This window comes from Aspergillus thermomutatus (assembly GCF_002237265.1).
Source record: "Aspergillus thermomutatus strain HMR AF 39 chromosome Unknown NODE_4, whole genome shotgun sequence".
NCBI lineage: Eukaryota > Fungi > Ascomycota > Eurotiomycetes > Eurotiales > Aspergillaceae > Aspergillus > Aspergillus thermomutatus.
Genome location: NW_020798052.1, coordinates 93,710 through 117,377, shown reverse-complemented (window position 1 = coordinate 117,377; position 23,668 = coordinate 93,710). Strand labels below are relative to the sequence as shown.

At 50.0% G+C, this 23,668-nt stretch overlaps 8 protein-coding genes across 8 annotated transcripts; 4 read left to right on the top strand and 4 right to left on the bottom strand.

Moving 5' to 3' along the window:
- Positions 1 to 543: 543 nt before the first annotated feature.
- CDV56_108581 (MFS transporter) lies at positions 544 to 2,142 on the bottom strand (the record flags this gene model as incomplete). Its single annotated transcript, XM_026762200.1, has 4 exons — positions 544 to 681; positions 748 to 1,497; positions 1,570 to 1,932; positions 1,990 to 2,142. The coding sequence occupies 4 exons, from the start codon at positions 2,140 to 2,142 to the stop codon at positions 544 to 546; spliced, it is 1,404 nt and encodes a 467-aa protein (XP_026618766.1).
- Positions 2,143 to 3,217: 1,075 nt separating this feature from the next.
- On the top strand, positions 3,218 to 5,228 carry PFS2 (WD40 repeat domain-containing protein; the record flags this gene model as incomplete). Its single annotated transcript, XM_026762114.1, has 4 exons — positions 3,218 to 3,305; positions 3,365 to 3,480; positions 3,557 to 3,761; positions 3,895 to 5,228. The coding sequence occupies 4 exons, from the start codon at positions 3,218 to 3,220 to the stop codon at positions 5,226 to 5,228; spliced, it is 1,743 nt and encodes a 580-aa protein (XP_026618765.1).
- A 313-nt stretch (positions 5,229 to 5,541) lies between these two features.
- Positions 5,542 to 6,012, bottom strand: CDV56_108477 (uncharacterized protein; the record flags this gene model as incomplete). Its single annotated transcript, XM_026762096.1, has 2 exons — positions 5,542 to 5,662; positions 5,720 to 6,012. The coding sequence occupies 2 exons, from the start codon at positions 6,010 to 6,012 to the stop codon at positions 5,542 to 5,544; spliced, it is 414 nt and encodes a 137-aa protein (XP_026618764.1).
- A 356-nt stretch (positions 6,013 to 6,368) lies between these two features.
- Positions 6,369 to 8,615, top strand: pex8 (putative peroxisomal membrane protein Pex17; the record flags this gene model as incomplete). Its single annotated transcript, XM_026762030.1, has 4 exons — positions 6,369 to 6,442; positions 6,504 to 7,501; positions 7,556 to 8,004; positions 8,058 to 8,615. The coding sequence occupies 4 exons, from the start codon at positions 6,369 to 6,371 to the stop codon at positions 8,613 to 8,615; spliced, it is 2,079 nt and encodes a 692-aa protein (XP_026618763.1).
- Positions 8,616 to 8,789: 174 nt separating this feature from the next.
- CDV56_108381 (protein-S-isoprenylcysteine carboxyl O-methyltransferase) lies at positions 8,790 to 9,711 on the bottom strand (the record flags this gene model as incomplete). The annotated part of the gene is made up of 2 exons (XM_026762000.1): positions 8,790 to 8,878; positions 8,937 to 9,711. The coding sequence occupies 2 exons, from the start codon at positions 9,709 to 9,711 to the stop codon at positions 8,790 to 8,792; spliced, it is 864 nt and encodes a 287-aa protein (XP_026618762.1).
- A 409-nt stretch (positions 9,712 to 10,120) lies between these two features.
- On the top strand, positions 10,121 to 10,980 carry CDV56_108351 (sugar O-acetyltransferase; the record flags this gene model as incomplete). Its single annotated transcript, XM_026761970.1, has 3 exons — positions 10,121 to 10,290; positions 10,432 to 10,828; positions 10,903 to 10,980. 3 exons carry the CDS (start codon positions 10,121 to 10,123, stop codon positions 10,978 to 10,980), a joined length of 645 nt encoding a protein of 214 aa, XP_026618761.1.
- Positions 10,981 to 12,517: 1,537 nt separating this feature from the next.
- CDV56_108074 (putative ubiquitin C-terminal hydrolase) lies at positions 12,518 to 20,836 on the top strand (the record flags this gene model as incomplete). Its single annotated transcript, XM_026761693.1, has 12 exons — positions 12,518 to 13,136; positions 13,209 to 13,362; positions 13,451 to 16,187; positions 16,469 to 16,619; positions 16,677 to 17,272; positions 17,325 to 17,428; positions 17,486 to 17,682; positions 17,754 to 18,317; positions 18,378 to 18,429; positions 18,489 to 20,566; positions 20,640 to 20,696; positions 20,751 to 20,836. The coding sequence occupies 12 exons, from the start codon at positions 12,518 to 12,520 to the stop codon at positions 20,834 to 20,836; spliced, it is 7,395 nt and encodes a 2,464-aa protein (XP_026618760.1).
- A 734-nt stretch (positions 20,837 to 21,570) lies between these two features.
- Positions 21,571 to 23,048, bottom strand: CDV56_108003 (putative transcription factor TFIIE complex alpha subunit; the record flags this gene model as incomplete). Its single annotated transcript, XM_026761622.1, has 3 exons — positions 21,571 to 22,702; positions 22,775 to 22,870; positions 22,954 to 23,048. 3 exons carry the CDS (start codon positions 23,046 to 23,048, stop codon positions 21,571 to 21,573), a joined length of 1,323 nt encoding a protein of 440 aa, XP_026618759.1.
- Between the last annotated feature and the right edge of the window lie 620 nt (positions 23,049 to 23,668).

Sequence of the window (23,668 nt, the reverse complement as noted above, 5' to 3'; positions counted from 1 at the left end):
ACCCACGCACCAATGCAACACCGCTGCACCAAATGCATGCCTAGACGCCGTTGACATCCGTCTTTGACAACGATGTTTTGATTCGACTCATTATTGCTCAATTACTGGCTTTCCTCGTTGCTTGCTGCACTAAGGACAGAGTCTAGGTCCTTCTTTATCTCTCAGCTTGATTTGGCGCCATGCCACCTCGAAACACGCAAGGAAACAGAAACAGAACTTTGAGTGCACTAACAATATCTTTCACTGACTGATGGGTTGACAGATAACGAATTTGCAGCCTATCGAGCTGATGCACAATATCGCATACAAGAGGATCGATACTCAATTTTTAGGATGGTAATTTACTGTCTACATAAATATGTGCCATCGACTATTTACGGAATCAGCCAGTTGGACTGAATCGACTCCACGAGCGAATCTTCGCTCCGTAGATATAGAACAAGATAGGCACCGGGAACAAAACCGCTGTCAAGAAGCCCAGGAGTGTCATGGCTCAGTCGACTCCAAGGTTATGGAACTGCATCCATCAGTCTGTGAACGAATTTACGGAAGTGTTGGAGAACACACCATGGGCAGTGCAAACATGGGAAAGCCTGCTCCCAGCATTGATCGGAAGAAGGAATTCGCCGCGATGGCTGAATTCGAATGCATAGCGTAGCAATCGATGATATAATTGAGTCCCTATCGTGAGTTAGATTGGATAAAATCTGACAAGGCATCCGAACAGGAAGACATCAGCAAACACACCTGCAAGAAGATCAACAATACTCCGGCTCCGAGGAAAACTCCTGAGATCACCTGCGGAACCCAGATGATGTTCGGATCTGATGCCCATGCGAACCAAAACATGCCGGCCGGCAATAGAACTCCTCCAATCATCATTGGGATGAGACGCTCTTCAGGTATCACTGAGCCGATCTCCTTGTACATGCGCTCGACGCGCGTCTTAGCAAAGGCGATTATGATGCCACACCCGACAAGCACGCCACAGGTGATGGCCAGAAACGGCAATTCTCCGACTCCTGCGTTCCACCTGCGATACTCCTGAAAGGCAATCGGATAGGCCTCAAAGCAGAGATATAGGAAGCCGTAAATAAAACCCATGTATAGAGTGACCAGCAGCAAGATAGGCTCTAAAATCAGCATTTGCATTGGCCTCAGGAGGTACTTTCGCAGAATTAGTCGAGGGCTGATGGGCTGCTCTTCAGATTTGGCATGTAGCGCCCAATTCTTAGTTTCAAACCGCAGCCGCTTGGCGCGACGCTGAAGAATGGTTGACTCGAACGTTTCAGGGACAATGAAAAAGCCCAAAGTCATAAAAAAGAACGCCATGATGGCGGTGATGTATTCGGTCCACCGCCAACCTAGGTATGACATGGTTATAAACCCACCGACAATGGGGCCAGCGACAGGCCCGATGAAGGTACTCGCAGCAAAGACGGCAACGGCAATGGTGCGATCTACTGGATTGAAAAGATCCGCCAACATACCGCCAACCTAATGCAACGGGGAGGTCAGCGATCTTATTTCTGAATTTATGGCCCTTATGAAAATGGAAAAGAGTCATACAATACCCAGAGGCGCACTTGCAAAGAAGCCTCCCAGGAATCGGCAGATGAAAATGGTCTGAAGATTCTGTGCCACTGCAACCGGAATTTGAAAGATGGCGAAAATCAAGAAGCCCACAAACAGTGGTGTCTTGCGCCCATACAGCTCGGATAGAGGTCCGAAAACCATTGGCCCAAAGGCGAAGCCTAGGACGAAGAGACTCGTCCCTAGGACCATAACTTCTTCAGAGACATGAAATTTTTTGGCTGTGACCTGGGCAGCAGTGCTGAAGACAGACGATGCAAAAGTCACCGAAACGGTCATCAACTCAAGCATCACGGTGATGGTCCATTTGCGAGCGGGTGAGAAATTGACTGGATTGTCCTAGAACTAGTTAGTATAAGCTGTAACAGCATGATAAGTGGCATAGTAGCAACATACTGGATCTTTCGGGCCGTCCCATTGCACCAGCGTCGATTCTTTGCCTTTCTTCTCCTGGAATTGTTGAGCTTCAACATCGCCGTTCGCTCTCGTCCTACTCGAATTGGCATTACTCGAGGGCGAGGTGGACTCCGTCTGTGTACTTCTTTCCATTGCAGTAGCTGCTCATCATGCAAAAAAGCATTGTGCCGCACACTTCCCTATTTGATATATATATTAATTCATATAGAGTCAACGTTTGGGGTTGGCTATGTGGAGAGGGAAGACGTCATGCCTTTCCCAATCGACTCAGTGGCAAGAATTGATCAAGAATCATGGAGCGATAACTTTCATCTAGTCAATATCCGACCAAGATTCTCATGGATTGAATCATTGATCGGCCTGATTCATCCGTGTTCTAATGGAGATGGTTCGGTATATCGAACCTCCATGGATTCGCGGTGGATCCCTATGCCAGGAACTGTATAAGTTTGTACAACCCCCGTTTTGGAACCAATTAAATATCAGAAGCGAGAGCTGCAAGATCTGATAGAAGCTGTGCCTAGCTATGCGAAGCTGAAGATAAGGTCTACCTTGGTGGCGTAGTTAGGAGCACTGCTGTACAGTCCCTTGTCAGATGAGGAAAGAAACCTCTTATGAAAGTTGTAACAGCCGTCAAATGGTAAAATTCTAGATGTAAAAGTTGGAGCGAAAGCACACAAGAGCAAAAGAGTCATGACAACAAGCCTGTACCAGTTATAAAGAATTTGTGGTGCGATCATATTATGGTCCCAAAACTGGCTGCTTAGAGTCCCGGACGATGAAGGTTGTGAAGACAATGATATCCATCGTTGTTAACAAATTCATGTTCGACAGAAAAAACTTATGCTTCTCAAGGTCGCATTCAAATGAATCCTAGATAAAGATTGACGCCGTTTGATCATTGCCAAGTATCCATATTAATTGGAGATCTTCTGGACCACGAGTGGGGAGACTTTACGGACGGAGGTTCGACCGCCCCGGTCATACCTTTTATTCTCAGCCATCAACGACAAAACACAATAATAATTCGACCAGACCATTGCAGGCTGTTTATATGTTCCCGCTCGAAGTAGCTCCTCTCCGACACGTCCAAAGCTTGTCGATTGTTTTCAGACCGGTTTTCAGCTTCCCTGTCATGATTACAGGCCTGTCGTGAGCATACTCTCGCTTTCGTGAGCAAACCACCTCCCAACGAAGTCGCGTAGCGATGGCGTTTTACGATGATCCGTCGGGCGACTCCCAGCCTTACGGGAGGAAACCATACGAGGGTGGGATCGTGGGGCCCCGACGTCCAAGTAGGTTCTCTCAAGAAATCCCCGACTTTGTCGTTGCGACACTAATCCTTGATTCAAAGGACTGGTTACTGATTACGGCTCATCGCTCGTACAATGGATGCGCACACGACAACCACGGTACAAAGGTGGTCATCGGATGGAGACAGAGAGACCAAGCGCAAGCTATGTAGTCGATGTGAGTTATGAGGCTTGTCTACGGACGTCCGCGCCCGGGTGAACGATTTCGACTAACGGGTCGCTCTTGCTTTCAGATGCTTCCTCCGTTGGCGCGAATCCATTCTCCTGCAGATACGATACCCGTACGGCATTTACACCAGTCGATTGGTAAATCGAAGAAACCTATTACAGTCGTGAGATGGACGCCGGAAGGGAGACGCTTGTTAACAGGAGGACATACTGGCGAATTTATGCTATGGAATGGAACGGCTTTCAACTTTGAGACAGTCATGGACGTGCGTTAGCTTCCATTCGACTATTCATCCTACTCGGGGCTGTTGTAGCTGATTATGTGAGCAGGCACATTATGATCAGTTACAAGCAGGAGTAACTTCGATAGCGTGGTCGCATAGTCATGACTGGCTGATTTCAGGAGGACAAAAGGGCGACATCAAATACTGGCGACCGAATTTCAATAACGTGGAGACGATCGATGATGCACATCACGATGCCGTACGAGATTTAGCATGGTCACCGAGCGACACCAAATTTCTGTCCGCGTCTGATGATACGACCCTAAAAATCTTCGATTTCACCGCACGAACAGCTGATACCGTTCTTACAGGTCATAATTGGGACGTCAAATCGTGCGATTGGCATCCGACGAAAGGCCTTCTGGTGTCCGGATCGAAAGACCACCAGGTCAAGTTTTGGGATCCTCGTACCGCTAGGTGCTTGACGACCCTCCACAGCCATAAGAATACCGTCACGACTACCCGATTCTCGCGAGTGAACAGCAACCTTCTCGCTACATCGTCGCGTGATCAGACCGCGAGAGTGTTTGATCTACGCATGATGCGGGATATCTGCATTCTCCGGGGTCATGAGAAGCCTATCTCATCTCTTACATGGCACCCTATTCACAGTTCCCTCATTTCTACAGGGAGCGAGGATGGATCATTATACCATTATTTACTTGATGAACCCAACCTTCCATCAGGGCAGGTTCCTACAATTGCCCCGTACGACAGTCCCGATCCTGCGAATACGCCCGCACAGGTCATCTACCCCGCCCATCGGATCCAATACGCCCACAGTGCGACTATCTGGTCACTCGACTGGCATCCTTTGGGCCATATCTTAGCGTCGGGCTCGAAAGACAATTTCACGCGCTTCTGGTCTCGAGCAAGACCAGGGGAGACTAGTTACATGAAAGACAGATTTCATATCGGCGAGGAGGCCGCCGAAGCCCAAGGGACATGGAGTCGTGGGTATGGAAGGCGACAGATGCGTGAAGAAGAAGAGCAAGAGGCACAAGACGAAGCTGAAAGCTTGGTTGACCAGAAGAATACTACCGGCCCGTCTCTTCCCGGAATCCAGATTGCACCTCCCGGTCTTAATTCTCTGCAGGCAGGATCTGGCTCATTGTTACCAGGTATTGGTGCTCCGCAACCTGTACCACAAGCTGGGATGCCTCCAATGGATCCTGGCCGCCTGGCAGCGCTTCTGTCTCAGCAAAACCCGTCTCAGCCACACAACTTCCCAACGACTACAGGCATTCCTGGGTTTCCTATACTCCCTGCCATGTCAGGCACTCCGCCCTTGAATATTGATCTTGCGGAGCTACAAAAGCAGCTCCTTTCACAGGGAATTTCTCTGCCACAAAACTTTTCACCTCACAATTTCGCCTCGTTGGCTGCATCTCTAGGTTCCGGGGGTCTTCCTGGTCTGCAAAGCAGCACGCCTGACAACGCATATCGAAGATAAGATACCGCATGCTCGGATGCTTATATTGAGTTTGACGGGGTATGGCGTAAAGGCAATCGATATTTTCAGCTTTCAGATGCAGCTAGGCGATTTCTCAAGAGAACATCTTTTTGCGAATGTGATATATCCTGTGGTAGAATATTTATTCCGGTTGTTATGCGAATAGTCGCTTGTTGTCGATTGAATTGCCTTTTTTTGCTGCGAATTCGGTTGAGGACAGCACTGTATCCCCTCATCAAGTTTTGGCCTTTTCTCAACTCACGGGGCTAATCGATCTCGCAAATATTGGGTCTAAGTCCATTGATTCGAGCGATCATAGACCGCCTTGCATGGGAAAACTGGACAATATGAGGACCAGGACGTTGATACCGCCCCATATCATGGGAATCCATGTGGACATCCTGAAGTTACCAGCTTCGTAGACAGCACCGAGCCTCAAAACCAATTAGCCTGGATCTGCTGTTGGAGATCGGTGAAATGAAGTTACTTACATGAGACCAATAATACTCCCAGCTAGAAGAGCTTCCAGTGCGGCAATGGCAGAGAACACCAGCGGGACAGCCAGACAAACTCTCCAATTCCGAAGTTGCGTGACCACAGCACATGCAGCAACGGCAAGATGACTAGCTGCATAAAATATAAAAGTCCAGTAGAGGGTGAATCGCCAAATGTCTCGTGTATAGTACAGATAATAGACCTGCGGAGGATGATGGGTCGGCACAGGATCATATAGCGCCGGAAAAGGTGGTGTCTGGTAGTTGATCGGAACGCGGTTGTTGGCCATGGTGCTCAGTGATGGATATTGTAAAAGACTTTCTTTGCCATGTCACCCTTACGATTTAGGGAAGCGGCGTAAAAACATCTTCGCAAACCTTGACCTGAACGCGATATGGTGGAAAGCAACCCAGACAGCTCCGGCCGATAAGATAGGGAGTAACGAAAGCTGTGGTGGGTTGTTTGCACTGTTTGGCCGCGGTCAACCTAACCTCGGCAGGCGATCTGGGGTCTCCGCGGTAAGCGTGATCTCGGCGGCCAGTCCCGTTGCATTTGTTCATCCTGATACTACATCTTTACTCCGTCGGACAGATCCATTTCCTATGAGACGGGTGCCAGCTGCGCCGCCGGCATTGTGAGTCTAATATGGCGACGGAACGCTCTTTGGGTGCTCTCTTGGGGTCACTCCAATCTCCATCGGAGCTTCGAGATGCTATCAAGTAAGATCATGCCCACCCAGGTTATCCGGCACAAGATGCTTGACTGACACATTGCTTTCAGCCTTCTGCCCACTGCGACCAGCCTTCTAATCCTCCTGGGGAATCCCCTCAACATCACCTTGCTTGCCTCGCAATTGCTCTCCGCTCCTGCGATATGGGAACAGCCTGTTGACCTACAGGCATGTCGGCGAATCATCAGTGTCTTCAATACAGCCGCCATTGCGATATTACAAAACGACGAGTCGGCGGAAACCAGATTACCATACGCGAAGCCTAGGAAGATTGAACGCGAAGATTGGGTGAAAGCGGTCGTGAGCGGAGCGGATGAGAAGTCACCACGTTGGAGACATTTACTCTTATTGGGTGGTATTCTGCTCGGATTTGAAGGTCAGAACAGACAGGGTCTACCGTGGAGCATACGAACGAAACTTGAGTCGGCACTTGTCACAGCTGCGCAACTTGCACTTGAGGAGCTGGATTCCCGAGACAGCATTGATGCACAGTGCATTACTTTGGTTTTGAATCACACTTTTGAGCTTTTGTCGGATCATGAGAGGAGCAATCTCAGCTATGACCGCTTGCTTCCTGTTCTGATTCAAACAACATACTTCTCACCAGAGGGTCTAGAAGGAGGATATTTTCTCGGAACCATTGATAAGGATATTGTGGAAGCACCGGGGAAGCGTTTTCAGTGGTCACCACAGTCTGTCACTTTCAGTCGGGTGACGGCAATCATCTCGAGTCCTCTTATATCAGCTTTGGGTCCCTTGTCTCGACTGATTGCACATTCGGTTAAGAATACCAGTGATCCCACTTTAGTTTCTCAATCTGTGGATCAGATCGCCCATTTTGGTCGCACGCTGATGGTCCAATGGCGCCAGAACAAATTATCTGAAATCGATGCAGCTGAAGAGCTCGAGTTTCTGGATCCTGATTCCCTCAAGTCTACGATTCCAAGCCTGTGGAAGCTGCTCCGCAACTGCCTATATTCTGTTGTGATTGTTCTCCGCGCCATCCTGGGAAGGGTACTCAACGACCACATTCTCGCAGCGGATAGAAGTGAGTGTCCCGCACCGACAAGATCGACTGTGTTTCGTATACTGACTCGCTAAGCTGCACCCTACCTTTCCATGCAAGCCCTCCACATCCTTCGCAACTTGTACTTTGTCTCGTCTCGGCTTGGTCAAAACGCATCTTCGCAACACACGTTCGTGACCCTTACGGCAGTAGATATTCTTGCGCAGTATCCAGACCTGGCCGAGAATTTCCTAGGGAGTGTCAAACCAAGTGAGCTTGGTCAAATTCCACAGCACCCCATTGAGCGCTGTCTGGATCTTTATTTTTTGAATACCGCCGAGCTTTTTACCCCTGTTTTGTCTCCGAAGTGCAGTGAGGAGCTTCTGATCTCAGCAACACTTCCATATCTCGCAGCAGGCGGCAATAACCATTTGCTCCAAATTTTTGAGGCCGCTCATAGTGTCGCACTGGCTGTCTTTGCCATTCCGGGAAATGCAGCCATAGCAGCTAGGCATCTTCCCTTCTACATCGACAATCTCTTTGCTGTAAGTCCTGTCTCTGGTTTTCCGATCTTTCGATTTGTGCTCATGAATCAAAGGTCTTTCCTGATAATCTATCCGCCCGCCAATTCCGCCTTGCCTTCAAGACCGTCATTCAAGTGACTGCCCCTCCATCACTCGTTGCAAATAGCCAGCCGCTGCTGCCCTCTATACTCCTCGAAGTTCTGCACGAAAGAGCTGTGAACGCATCCGACAAGATGCTTCCGCAATCCACGCAAGGAGCAGCAGGTGCTCATGATGGTCTGCCCCCGCCAGTATCCGAGCAAGCTGCCTTGACCCTCGCTTTGATAGACAGCCTTTGTTTCCTGCGCGTGGAGGATCTGGAGGAGTGGCTGCCACTGACGGCGAACCTCATTCACGCAATTCGCACACCGGAGATGCGTGAAGTTTGCATTGAGCGCTTCTGGGAAGCGCTGAGCAGTGGTGAGATGGACGTCGAGCGCGCACATTACTGCGTCACCTGGTGGAGTACAAGAGGCGGTCGTGAACTTGTTCTCTTCGGGGATACAGCTCCAGATGCCGACTCGGGAAGTTATGCAGAGGGCGCCTACATGAGCGGTGCAGTTGGGGGAGTAGCACCGGAGAGCAAACTTTAGACGGGTTCGAAGCGCGCATCATGGTCAGTCGTGTTAGATTCTCTACCGCAGGGCGTTCGGTTGTATATGTTGATACCATCCTGGCACGTTCTATATATGATTGTATACACATTTTGATCCTTCTTTCTCTTTCCAAGATAAGTAAATGTGGGGTGTAAACTAGTAAAATGGGTATCAAAAAATCCCAGGAATGCCAACCCAAGTTCTCTTCCTGTACTCGACGTATTCGTCTCCAAAGAAACATATCAAAAATTTCTCCTCCCCTACGTTCCGTTAGCATAATCCACCAGCAGTCAGCAACAGGCGGAAGAAAACACTCACGCTTGATCCGATTGTAAAAGAAATTCCACAACACAGCCGCATACCCAACGAAACAAACCACATTCCCGAGCACCAACTGCGTCCCCATCCCCCACCAGAAGAACCCAAAGTAGCTGGGGTGCCGCAGCACCGCATACACCCCGTGCCGCACAAGGGTATGGCCCTCCTGCCGCTCCACCTGCACCGTATGGTTGAAGTTCGTCCCCGCCTGCTTCATCGCCAGCGTGCGGACCGTCTGCCCACACACCATCAGCGCGATTCCCAGGACGACCTGCCACTTGATCCCGTTGACGGACGCGGTCAGTGCAGTGTATCCATCGGTCGGGCCGAAAGTGTGCGAGAGCAGACACTCTACGACGGCGGAGCTGTGCGCGGCGTTGTAGGCCCGGCCGTTCGAGGAGAGGAGGTAGGCTGAGATCGAGGCGTAGCGGGTGTTGTACTGCGCTGTGATCCAGTATTCGAGGAAGTGGAAGAGGCAGAGCGAGGAGATGAAGAAGGGGACGCGCCACAGCGGGTGCGGGGAGATGACGAGGAGGTAGAGCGTGATGCTGGTTGAGATGCCAAGGACTGTGCCTATGAGAAAGGCGCGCAGCGATATGCCTGCGAGTGACTTTTCGCCGTTGGGATAGTTGGATGCGTCGAGGGGGGGAGGGGATCGGGATCGCGGCGGCGCGGGTCGCGCGGGTCGCCAGCCTGGTGTGCTGGTGATGCTGTTGGTGTCGGGCTGGTTGCCGGAGGAGACGCTTTCGTCTTGAGGTGAGGCTTGTTTGGTCATTTTGGTTTTCGGTAGGGGTGAGGGTGTTGGAGTGACAGTGGTGCCTGGTGTTAGGCAGCTTCTTGGTCTGTTGCAGAAGCTTTGATGGCCTCAGAGAAGCGTCATAGTCTGGATTATTATAACTTTGGCTGGGAAGGATAGAGCATGAATATGAACTAGAAAAGGAATATCAATGCATTATTTCCAAATTAAAGAGAACAATAGAGTATGTGTATCTATGCTTGATCAAGAACAATATCAGTGAGTTTGCTGTGGATCTGGGATGATTCATTGGTCTATCTTAGGATTGTCCCTGAGCTATTGTTGTCACTTCCCCACTCGACCACAATATGACACTTCAATCGTTGAGTCGAACATTGTCTACTAACAAAGAAAACAAATTCTCTAGATTCATATCCTACCTTGCATTATGAATTCCACCGAATTGCCGTCTGAGAAAGAGAAGATGCTCCGAGGAGAGCTCTACTACGCCTTCACTCCAGACTTGATAGCTGCTCGGACTCGCTGTAAACATGCCTGTCATCGATTCAACAGTGCCGGTGATGTATCTCGCCGGCAACAAATCGAGCTTTGGAAAGAGTAAGTGACAGTAAGAAGAATCTCAAATGTCAATGACACCGAATACAATCCTAATATGGTCTCAAAACACGGACTATTTACCTTGCGATGTGGGGGCATCATAATCTCCATACACACTGAACTCCAGCTGATGGTTGATAGCATCGTCGATGACAAGACCCCTCTTCCACCTCCAAAAGAGGATCCCGCCGAAGATGATGCTCTTCTGTCGCGAGAGCCATGGATAGAGGCACCTATCCGGATCGACTACGGGTTCAACGTGCGACTAGGAGAAGGCGTGTTCATCAACTTCAACTGTGTCATCATCGATACTTGCCTCGTGACTATTGGGGCACGAACGATGCTAGGTCCAAACGTCAGTCTGTATAGCGGAACTCATCCGCTGGACCCCGCCCTGCGCAATGGAACAGAGGGTCCGGAGCTGGGGAAAGAAATCCATATCGGCGAGGATTGCTGGTTGGCCGGAGACGTGATCGTCCTCCCGGGGGTTACGATTGGGAAGGGAGCCACGATTGGGGCAGGGAGCGTAGTAACTAGGGTATGTCCATGGCCATAGCAGCAGTGATCATTTATTCTGTCCTTTGTCCTTGTGACTGACGATGATGGTGATAGGATGTTCCTGCTTTCCATCTTGCTGCTGGGAATCCAGCTAGGATCATTCGTAAGATTGAGACATCGATGACCGAGTAATGGCACCAATTCAAACCTCGCCGTACATTTCCAAGGTGTATACCTCTCAGTCCTAATGTATGCTAGCATTCTTGCTCATGTCCAAAGTACCACAAACACTTCTATGCGAGGCTCCAATGAGTATTGTAGGAAACAGGAGTCAACAGTGTGGAAAGAATCAATGAATTGATAGAATGAGTAGATTGACCAGACTTTTAATTAGACGCTAGAAGTCCATAGTACTAGTAGACGGCTGGGAAGCTTCTGTGGGGACCGGCAGTTTTTAGGTTTTGACGAGTATCAGACGAAGGTAAGTACTCTGTAGCCCGTACCTTTCTACAATGGCTTTATATCTCTGCCGAGGAATCATTAAGTGGCAGTATGTCTGAGACATCATTGGGACATATTGCTTACTAGCAGAGCTGCAATGATCTGAGCATGCCAGATTCTCCTTAGCCTCAGGCCTCAGGTACCTCACAATTCCAGATGGTTGGCGGGTTGATCGGCGCAATGCTAAGATAATGCAAAGCATGACAGTCACATTCTAAATGAAACAAGTCAGACTTGATGCTATACATGCACGTTGCAAGTTCCATGATGTTAATCAGTAAGGGGTATGTAGACTTCTAATTTTGATAATCATCCTTGATATCTGGGAAGTACTCTAGGTCCTATCCGTCGCGGGGACCAGGATCTTTTGTACCATATGAGGCTCTAATTCCAGTACATTCAGTTTCTATTCAATTACTGAAAGATCCAAGGCGCTAATTACAGTGAGAACTATAATCAAAGGAACATCTTCACAGGGGCAGCAAACAAGCTAGTACCTATATTCACCTGCCACGCGGGGGATTGCAGAATGCTTTTCCATGCTTTATTTGGGTGTTGTCCCCCTCAGTATCTTACTGAGAGGTATTGACTGAAGGTACTACCATATAATATTGCAGAATATATCTTTTAATGATACATTGGTAGAGTCTTACTCCCAGTCAAAATGTAGCTCTTGATTACAGAGGTAGATATGATTTAGTTCCTTGTTGATTCATTCTTCTTGATAAAAAAAGTACTAAGGAGCGTATCAAGGGTTTCCTGCAACCAGCCTCTCAGGCTTCACAGCCTCTGACCCACTACTGGGCCTTCTCCACCGCAACGTCAGAGCTGCCTGTTCTTAATTCTTTAATTCTTCTTTCCAATCGCTCAGCCCTCCTAAGTCCAAGCTTTTTGATTTGGTGGTGTTTGGTTTGTCCGCCAACCTTGTGATTATCATCATCATCTCACTGCATAGTGATAGCTGCCTACCTCACTTTTCTATCTGGTGGTTATCTAGGTAGCTTTCTGCTTTCCACACTCTACCTAATTATTTGACATACTTCCCTTCGCTTCACACACATACTCACTCACGCACACTCTCTTATTTTTGTCTTCATTACTCCATACACTGAGACAATTTATTATCTTATCTCTTTGTGGGTAGACGTCAACTTATGAACCATTGTTACATCCTTCTATTACACCTTAAATCCCCCTCACACTTCAACCAGAAGGTAGAGAAAATGTCATGGCAGCTGCCCCGCTAGACAGCTCTAGCACCCCGCCTGACTCTACTCTATCCACCGATTCGACGCGTCCACACGGCGATCCCATGGAAGATCTCGATCCCCAATCTACCCGGAAACGTCCGCGTCTCGACAGTGGAAGCGGTGTGGTTGAGTCGTTGTCGATAGACGAGGCTGCCATTTCTCGAATGTCCGAGCCGACGCCGGCTGTTCCTGCCGCGTCCGGGACGACAGATCACGACGTCCCTGCGTCGACCGGCCCCGCCAGCAGAGTGACAATCAATGTGAAATCTCCCACCTCCGATACCATGGCGACTGACTGCCTAGACACTACTGCCGAGCAGCCTGGTGCTGCCCAAGCCGCTAATTCCCCCAAAGTCGTCTCGATATCGTCGACGCCTGCACAGAGTCCGGAGATTGAGGTGGCCGACTTGGAAGACATGGATCAGGACCCCAACACTTCGACGTGGAGAACGCTCGGGGAAGCCTTGCGGGATCCTGTTACACCAGAGGTAGTGCAGCTCCAAGGACAGCCGCCTTTGAGTGAGACCTTTCCCAAGCTTCGAGAGGCCGATGACCTACGGGAGAACTTGGAGGGGATCAGCCTAATCATCGAGAAAGGTATGCAAGGTGTATTTGATAATTTGGGTGCTTGTTTGAAGCTCTTGAGGACTGACGGAGCTCGACCGGCAGGAAGTCAACACGATGTCGGTGTCTTCTTGGCCGTGAAGAACTGGTTCGATGAGATTGCACAGAGCTTGGATCAATTTTCTGATGAAACTTTCGTGGATGACCGAATATTCTGGGAAGATTTACCCATGCTGGTGGAATCGTTGCTTCGCAGAGGGTAAGCAGTCTTTGGAACACCACACATCGGTGGATTACGGCGAGGTGGCAGAACTATTTTCTCGCTGACCAGGATTCACCCATTATAGGCAGCCTCTGGAACCTGACGATGGCCAAGGAATCTGGTCTTGCTTGGAGGAATTCTTTATCAACTTTGCTTTGCTTGGCTTTCGCCTGATGCGCTTGGATATACTGACCTTGAAGCAACTGGCTGAGAATACAGATATGCAGGCCTTGGATCTTATGTCAAGGACATACTTGCCAGCGTTGGGCTGGATATTACAGTTACACAGCATTCCCTTCTATCGCGCCATGGAACGCGCCCACGGTTCCGAGATCGTTGACCTTGTCGTTCAGCTCAATATTCGAATTGCGTTCCTTCCAATTGGTACGATCCACCTGCTATCTGAGTATGCTGCTTGCCTCCTAGCTCTTGTCTCTAGACCCCAATGGTCGCAGCTCTCTTCTTCCTTGGTGCACTCCATCAGCATCGTGCAAAACATCATGGACTCTGGGATCGAACAGTGGAAGATCCGCGAGGAGGAAAGTACCGCCGAATCCGCGTCTTTCCCTCTGTTTCTGAAACATGTCTATCAGTTCGCCCGGGACATTGATGGAAAGTATCAGGTTCACATCGCTAAGAAGTTACCCTGGGTCACAAGCGACACGAGTGAGTCGATCCTCCGCTGCATCTCGAGTATCTATCTTGCCATCAGCCGCGATTCGAGTTTCACATCGCAGGTCGCCAAAGACCTCTCGATCGAGCTCCCTGAGCATATCTCCCAAGATGAGCGTGCCTGGATCATTTATTACGCTTGGAGGTTTGCCGTGCTGAAGAAGCACATCAAGGATGGCCGCATGGAGTTGAGGGTTCATGGCATAGAGACCATGCAAGCAGATCTCGTCAACGTATGGCGGCAATATATCCAAAACAATCCCACAGGAACTGAGCACCCGCTTGTCCGATTTCTCGTCGGCTTCCTGAGGGAGAATAAGATTGTCGATTACATTGTCGGCGTCGATTCACATCCTCAGCTCATTAGTAGAAGTGGAAATGTCGTCGGCTTCCTGATAGTTACCTCTACTTACGGTGACATAGACACGGATACGATCTGGAAGACGGTGACACAGTCACAAGATCCCCGGACGGTATCCGAAGTACTCGGGATGCTTACCAGGACATTCCACATGCATTCAGCTTTGTCCCCAGCATTACTCTACCTGTGCTCCAAGCTTCTTGAGCTACCTCTGGCTCAGTTTGACGCACGGATGGTGGAGTTCTGTGAGCAACTTCTCTACCAGGTCCGTGAAAAACAGGGCGAGAGGAATCGGCATGACTTGCCGGACGCGTCACATGTGGATGCTGTTCCTCTGCGTTTGTGCGTGCGCCTCATTCGCGAGAGTGCTGCATTTGAAGAGTTCTCGGTGGAGCACAAGGCTTTCTTGCAGAGATTTGCGAGCTCTCAATTGAGCTCGTTGATAAGTGTCGGGCTGAGTGAAAGTGATAAGATGGAGACGTACGAACGCTGCATTCAGGATATTGCTGAAATGAACCAATTTACTGTCGGCAGCATTCAGGCTTTGAACGCTCTCCTCCCAGGGTACGATACGCAGGAAATACGGAAGCTTGCCACGGATTTTGATCTTACGGCCCTGGTCATTGCCGAAATGGTTCACACGGTCGACATGAAGCAGACGGACTTTGCCGACTCCTTTTCGAAAAACGCATTCATATCCAGAATTCAGCTGCTTGCCCGCATTATTGACAAAGTCCCTGATTCTATCACAGCGGACCTGGCTGATGTCCTTTGGAGAAAGGTGCTCGTGTCGCAAACACTGGTGGAACAAGGCCGACGGGCTGTGTGGGACATGTTGTGCGAACTCGTGAGACGCAGCCCAAAACGCAATCCATTCGTTGAACGGTGTATCCAAGAATACCTTCCAGAATTGTCTCCTAATGACTATTCTCCCGAATTGCTCGCGTTCGCAAAACAAGCGGTCAATTACGAGGTCCGTTTCAACCCGCCGCCGATCGCTAAAGAGAATGAGGTCGTCTCAATTCCCGGACTGGACCGTATCTGGAATTTCATTCTGACCGCTCCGCCGGGCTCAATCGAAACAGACGCCACAAATTTTGCGATCGAGGTCTACCTTGATCACGGCGTGATCAACCGCTCTCCGCGATCGGCCGTTGAGGCAACTCATATTGCTTTGGTGGATCGTTGTGTTGAACAACTCAAGTCAGCCGCGGCTCAGTTGAAGTCATCCATTGGCGACACTGTCGATGGTACGGACGAGTCAATGCTAGGCGACCTCAGCGGAGGTGAAAGTCGAGCCGACGCAATACGGTTCAGTCGTTCGCTGCTCTTTCTTCGCCAGTTCCTCCAGGGGCTACGGACTCGGCCCCAATATAGTCCGCCGCAAAATTCACCACCCGGCTTGCCTGATCATCCGGTGAAGGGCGAGCTGGTCGAAATTCGGTATCAAACATTCAACGGAAGTGCTCAAAGTAAATTTCGATCGTTACGAATTGGAGATCTTGCTACAGCGACTGAGTTGGTTGAGAAACTCGTACAGCTAACGGGGTTTTCGAAGTTTAGTACCATTACAGGTGGCCGACGACTGGATCTTCTGGAGAAACCTGATCTCACAATACGTGAGCTGAAGATCGGGTCCGGGCTGCTACTCATCCGGAAGAATGCTGACAGCCGCGAGGTGGTCTCGACTGGTAGACGTCCGTCACTAACCTCGGTGGATTCTGAGGTGCTCAAACATTTTGACGACCTTTACGACCTTCTCAATCTTCAGGACCACCTGGCTCGAGAGGTGAGTTCATTTTTCGCCTTGCGTACGTTTTATTTACGATATCGTTACTTACCCCGGCTATTGCAGATCTATGACTTTCTCGTTGTCTTTCCGCCTCAAGAGAGGGTGATTGAATTAGTCAAATCTGTGCACAAGACCGAGCAAGACATCTTTCCAGCGGACAAACCTTATAGCCTGCTTTATTCTGCAAATACACTTTCTAGTTGCTTGAGAGAAGAAGCATTAGAGGTTATTCCAATCCCCGACCTGTCCAATTGTGAACTATGCTGATATCATCGCAGTCGGCGCCAGATCACGCATTTGTTTCTCACAGCATCCGTGTCGTTGTTGCTGCCCTGACACGCCCAGAGACGCCTGAATCGCTGCCAGAGTCTCCGACGAAAGTTCAAATCGCCGCCAGCCTTGTTGAATGCCTTCTTCACGCTTTGATGGGTAAGTTGTCTTGGCCATTGTCTACCTTGAACTCGTCGGTACTGACTCGCTGCATAGTGAAACCACCTGCAGCCGCCGACTCTCTGACAATCACAAATTCCGCTCAGCTGGTGCAACAGTTGCAAAAATTAATAGAAATCGGACGAGGAATGCCCTCAACTTGCCTGTTGGGGGCCCGCGTTCAGAGATTAGTTTGCAACTGCTTTGCAGTCCTCACTGAGGGTTCCTTGCGCGATCACGAGTTCTGGGAAGTTATCAAGCAACACGCACAGTTAGACCGCCTCCTTGTATCCCTCCTCTTGGATGAGAGTCGACAGCCTATTCGCAGAGAGATAATTGAACATATTGCCGTCGCCTGCAGCCCGTCCAAGCTGGTCAGGAAACCAACAAAAGCGGTCGATGGCGAAATGCAGGATGCATCGGACACAATGGCTTCTGAAAACCCGGTCAGAGTTGATATGTTGGCAACAATCTGGGATGCTTTTGTGCAGATCATGCCGCAGACTCTGGAGCATGCTGAACAGTCCCAGGAATTTTTCGAAATTGCTCACCTGGTGTTTCAATCGGTCGCGGAGCAATCGCCTAAGGACCTCATATATGGCGAATACCTCAAGCAGTGGAGCAGCGTCATGCTAGGTCATAAAACACAAGAGGTCAGTTAGAGTCCCTTGATGTTATCCGCTCTCGTCACTAATTCTTGGGAAGTTCGTTGGACGTGAGCCCGTGGATCACCTGATTCTGGGATTCTGTCGTCTTTTGAGGTCGTGCCTGGATTTAGCTGATTCGAGCAATACTGGGTTAGACGCCTTGTAAGTTCGCTGAATAAAAACCTCGGTTTCCGACCCTCACTAATCCTACTCTTATAGCGACCTTGCTGAGAAACTCTTTGACAATTATCTTTTCCCCAATTTATCTGAGGAATCGGACAGCCTCATCGTCCCGCAGATTCCAGTTATGCACACTCAGACCCGCCAAGAGCTCTATGGCATCCTAAGTTTATTGTGCAAATATACTGAGGATTACTGCACAGTGGTCGACAGTGTCAAAGAATTGATCCCTAGAGGTACGAATTTCCTGTTCCTGGCACGTGCGGCGTGGCCCTTGTGATGCTGATCGACCGTGGCGATCTGGCAGATTATACATACTTGTCCAGCTGGTGTTTTGATCGGCACAAGATGATTCGCTCTCCCGAAGGTTATGCGGGACTCAAGAATCTTTCCAACACTTGCTATTTGAACTCTCTTCTAACCCAACTGTTCATGAACGTCCAGTTCCGCGATTTCATGCTGCGACTCCGCCTTTCGGATCCAGATGCTTCCCAGAGGTTACTTGCTGAAACGAAGAAGATCTTTGCTTACATGCAAGAAACGTGGCTCAGGAGTGTTGATCCTCAAGGACTGGTAGATACCATTCGAACTTACGACAACGAACCAATCGATGTAACGGTTCAAATGGACGTTGATGAATTCTATAACCTGCTGTTTGACAGATGGGAGGCGCAGATCTCGGGCTCCGAGGACAAGAGGAAGTTTCGATCTTTTTACGGCGGCCAGCTGGTCCAGCAAATTAAGTCCAAGGAATGCCCTCACATCTCTGAGCGTCTAGAGCCTTTCTCTGCCATCCAGTGCGATATTAAGGGCAAAGTAAGTCTCGAGGAGAGTCTACAAGCCTATGTCGAAGGGGAGATCATGCAAGGAGGTAAGCGATTTCGAGAGAAGAAGGTTGTGGGTTGGCCGCCATTCTGACTGTCCCTGCTAGATAACAAATACTCCTGCACATCCTGTGGGCGGCATGTCGATGCCGTTAAGAGGTAGGCTGCATTGGCGTTCTCCTGCACTAGGATAAACTGACACTGACTTCTCCGTATAGGGCCTGCTTGAAGGAAGTGCCAGACAACCTGATTTTCCATCTTAAGCGCTTCGACTTTGACATGATCACAATGATGCGAAGCAAAATCAATGATGAATTCCGCTTTCCTGAGCACATTGATATGAGCCCATTCAAAGTCGAATATCTTTCTGACCAGACCTCGAATGTTCAAGAGGACGTCTTCAAACTCGTCGGGGTCCTGGTTCATAGCGGAACAGCCGAGTCAGGGCACTACTACTCATACATTCGGGAGAGACCCAGTGCTGGAGGAAGAGGTTCTTGGGTGGAGTTCAATGATTCAGACGTAAGCAGGTTCGATCCATCCAAGATTGCAGATCAGTGTTTTGGTGGTTACAACGACTCGGTTCAATCCGCCGCCATGAACCAAGTGCGATTCAACAAGGTCTGGAACGCTTACATGCTCTTCTACCAACGCATCTCGAGTATGGAGTCGGAAAAAATGCTGTACAAGCCATCCAAGGCCGACCATCCAGTGCAGGTGTCATTACCGATTCCGCTGGCGAACCACATTGCCATGGAGAACGAGGTCTTCATACGAACATACTGTCTTATGGACCCTTATCATGCCTTGTTTGTCCGACATCTCCTCTCCCGACTTCATGATACGGAGGTCACGAACAAGCGACCCAACCTGGATCAGGATGTGGTCTTCATCGCATTAGATACCCTAGAGCAACTGATCGCGAGAACAAGGGAGCCTCTGGGTCTCGATGTCCTCGTTTCGGAGCTCATGAGAGTGATCAATGAGTTGCCAAAGGGAGCTCACAGAGTACTTGAGTGGGTGGTGGAGCGATCAGCAGGTATTCGCAATCTGGTACTGAGAAGTCCTCATGCGTCTGTCCGGGATAGTACGATCAAAATCATTATGCGCGCGCTCGAAAGGCTTCAAGAGCTCCGTGACGAGATACGCCTTGATGACCGTGCGAAAGAGAAATGGCACATGCGGTACCTTGATGGGTTCGAGAACGTCGTTGCCACTCTGGATGGGCTATGGCCCGTTCTCCATACCACAAGCCGTTCATGGGACGATTACTTCACATTTCTTCTGTCTCTTGCGAACCTGGGAAGCTATGAGACTGAGACAATCTTGAACAGCGGGTTTCTACTCAGATGCCTGGAAGTTGTGTGGCTCGATCGAGAAGACTCAAAAAGGTTGAAGCGTCAATATCTGTCTTACATCAAGCTCCTCGAAAAGGGTAGGAAATTCTCGCACAGGAGACTCATGGATCTTTTGGCATTTCTGTTGACAAAAATTGATCTCACCGTGGCCCCAACTTCGGACGATGAGCGACGCTCTTTACCGAATGGCAAGTTTTCACTTACGGTCACAGAAAATGTGTTCGTTCGTTCTCTCGGGAGGGATCGCGAGCTATCACTTTTGAGGAGAATCCTTCAACCAAATCATAATCCTCACGCGTCTATGACTATTGTCGGTCTTTTGCTGGACTCGGAACCCGAAGCCGGTCTGATGGAACCGCTATGCAAGGTCTTGGAAGATGGACTCAGGGTTGAACCCGCTGAGCTCTGTGCGCCGTATCTAGAGGCGACTCTGGTTCTTTGCCAAAGGAGCCCTGATGAGGACCGAATCATTGCATTCATTGATTTTGTTGCCAAGGGCATTGAGTCAATTAACGATAGTGGCGGTAGAGAGCATCTTGCATTCTTTACGAGCTTGCTGACAAGCCGAAACGACCGCCTCGGCCTAGAGAAAAATTGGTTTTTAACGCAGCTTGTGGAAAAAATACCTGACTGGGCTCCCACTCTACTCATCTTTCCTGACAAGACGGTCAGGAACACCACTTTGGCGCTCTTACACCAGATACTCTTCAGCGCAGAAGCAGAAGACATGGGTCCTGATTGGCAGTCACGTCATGCCGATATTGCCAAGGAGCTTGTGCGCAACAGTGTCGAGAAGCTGAGAAAGACTTTCTTGACTGGGCCTGCCAACAACGTGGAAGCAAGGGTGGTCGAGAGCGTCAAAGCCGTCGTAGATCATTGTTTGGCCACGTACTTTGATGACAGCGAAGAGGACCAAGAGTTTGTCCGTCAGGCGCAAGGTTCGTTCGCCCCCGATTCGGTACCTGCATTGCCCCTCTACTCTGGAACGTGGCTAACCAGTGTTACTTGTAGCGGTTAGCGCAGCCATCGATGAGCTATCTGTGAATATGCCAGAAGAACTGGCTTCCGGTATGATAATCTTTTCTCCTTGATCCCCTGTCAGCATCTAACCCTCGATGGCAGTGTCTGATTTACCATCTCCAGATGAATGGGAAGACAATTCCATGCTGCCGAGCGATTCGGAGATGGGAATGGCAGGTTCCCCATGAGCAGACCGGCGAAGCACTTGATGAAACGCTGTGATTGAATCACATACGAGTGACGACTTTATGACCAAGTTCTACATCGTACTTGCAGACTGTGCATTTGTCGGCGTTTGCTCTCCAGCCCAACAAACGAGAGTAGAGAAGCGGGCGTTGGCTGTTTGGCTTTTGTTTCGGGCGACCATGGTTGGAGTTTGGCACTTCTCCGTGACCTTTTTCCCCTTATCTTTCAGCTTCTTGATCTTGTGTTACATAATGGGTGATTGTTCTTTGAAACGTTGCAATGACGAGGTGTATGTCGAGCGCGTTCAGGCGTCTTTGATTGTTGCACCGACCTACTATACATCGTTTCTGATGGGGAAAGTCTGATGCTGTGGAGCAGATGAAGCAAACATCTCAGTTGCTACGATTATAAAAAAAAGTTTTAGAGTGGATTAGAACTATGGATGTTCTTTCAATCAACATCTGTGTTATCGGCAAGTGACTTTTTCATTCGGAACCTATTGTACAGGCTATTGTGAGGATCCTTTGCAATAGATGCAAGAACTGCTCCCTACAGAAGTAGTGAAATTCAGCCAACCAGTAGTCGAGAACCAAGTGAAAATGGCTTCTCGGTGATAGGTACCTAGGCTTTGGAAATCTTAGTCGCGTCATCATAAGAGTCCCTTCTGCAAGTACGTGATCGCAAGCGCCCGCGCTCGTGATCCCTAAAGACTGTGAAAGACCGCCAACTATCTGCCTCAGACATCCTCAAACTCTTCGTCATCCTCGTCAGACTCCTCCTTTTTCAAATCAGGCTCGAGTTTGATCTTCTTCGCTGCCGGTCCATCGTCGGCGGGTGTATTTGGCGTGCCCACAGCGGTCTGGGGCGCACTCGTTCCGGAATCCGTGTCGAATTCGCGCTTGATGCCGACTGGTGCGGAGGTGGGTGCACTGGTAGGACCGCCCGTGAGCGCTGGAGAAGCGGTGTCGCTAGCGGAGACGCCGCCAACGTCTTCGAATTCCTCGTCAAATTCGTCATCTGAATCGTCCTCTTCGGCGCTGCTGGCGTCCCGTTCGGCCTGGAGGGCTTTCTCTCGTTCCATCTCGGCGTAGTATGCAGCGACCTTGTCGTCCAGGTCCTCGATCTTGGGTTTCCGGTCCTCTTCCTCCTTGATTTCGGATTTGATGGCGGTGTCTGACTCGGTCTTGATGTAGTTGACGTTGCCGGCGGCGGTGGAGACGGTCGAGTGTGTGTGCCAGACGGGAAGGGCGTTTTGCTTCTCGAGGGCGGCCTTGCGCGCGGCTTCTTCTGCTTGCTCGGCGGCGCTCTTCTCCTCGGTGGAGGTGAGGGAGATTTCCAGCGCCGCGGCGTCGGTCTTGAGGTTACCGCGGACGGCCTCTTGCTGTTTCGAGGGGACGACGATGGCGGCTCTGGTCGGGTGTGTTTGTTGGTTGCGGACGACGTCGACCTTGTGGTGCCATGCAGTCTCGAAGTCGTTGGGGGGGATCTCGACCGAGTCGATCTGCTTGAGCAGTTTCAGCATGTTATCGAGCTGGGCCATGAGCTTGCTGTTTTTCTCGTGTCCCGTGCGGTCAATTCCCTCGGCTCCTTTGACGTCCTCTGTTCGCTCAAGGATGGCCCCGCAGTTCTGGCACTCGAAGCCCTCGTCCGAATACAGGCTCAGAACATCCAGCTCCGTCCATTCGGCGCCGCAACGCAAGCATACGTATTCCTTCCTCTCCTCGCTTGGTGTGTATTGAGCTTTGATTGTCGAGGTTAATTTCGAGACCTTGAATTTGATAGCGTCGATGACGGGATGTAACGGGATATAGTAGTATTCACGGTTGACAGGGCGGGTTGACCCGTCTCGAATCTCGGCTCGTGTGCTTCTGCACGGGGAAAAGTCATCATGTCAGCTTGTTTGCAGGTCCAACTAGTCTGGGACTGCAAGCGAGCCATACACCGCGATCAAACGATCTTCGCGCAACTTGGCGCAAAGTTTCCGCAGGTCCTTCTGCTGCATGCCGAGAAGGAAAGCAAGATCTTCCGCATGGAGTCTACATCAGGTGAAATGAGACGAGTGTCAGCCATGTATACCCAGGCTTCCGACACTTGTAAAGCCCTCAGAAAATAAACATACACCGAGTGGATAAAGAGCGCATCGACTATGAGGATCTGGCGTGTCTCATAGAAAGCCCGGACGACGGTCCGGATGAGAGTATTGGCAAGATCCATCCCAGAGGAAATCGAGATTTGTCGCGTAAATATGGTGAACCTGTAATTGCCCAGGGGATCTCGAAGCAAACACCAAGGGGAACGGCGCAAAGATTCTTGATGTCACCGAATAGAGCTTTAACGAAAGACGAGGGACATTCTTTTCCGTCCAGACAGCCGGAAGAGGCCAGATCAAGTTCGGAGGAAGGAAGAAGAGATGCAACAGCTTGAATGCAGCCTTAACACAACAGAACTGCAGAACAGGGACAAAGGAGTGTGGTAGAAGAGAAGGTTGAGGCGAGTTCGATGTGAAAGAAAGGCTGGAACCAAAGAGCATGCCCGAGGCACCCACTGTTAGTGCCTGAGGCACAAAAGAGCTGTATGATTCGGGAATAGTCCAATCGACCCTCAGCTAGTCCCAAATTGGTGTAGCGCCGCTCCAACGTCAAATCGCAGTCAAAAAAATGCTAATAATGTGAAGCCGTTCAGATGCAGCAAAAGCCTCCGTGCGGACTGGCCTCTTCATGCGCGCCTACATTTCCCTGCGTCAGTGCTTGTCTGGGATTAGGCCATCCCCCAGGAACCTCTCGATAGTCTCTCCATCGCTACGGAATACTAGATTAGTCGATTCTACGACCGCG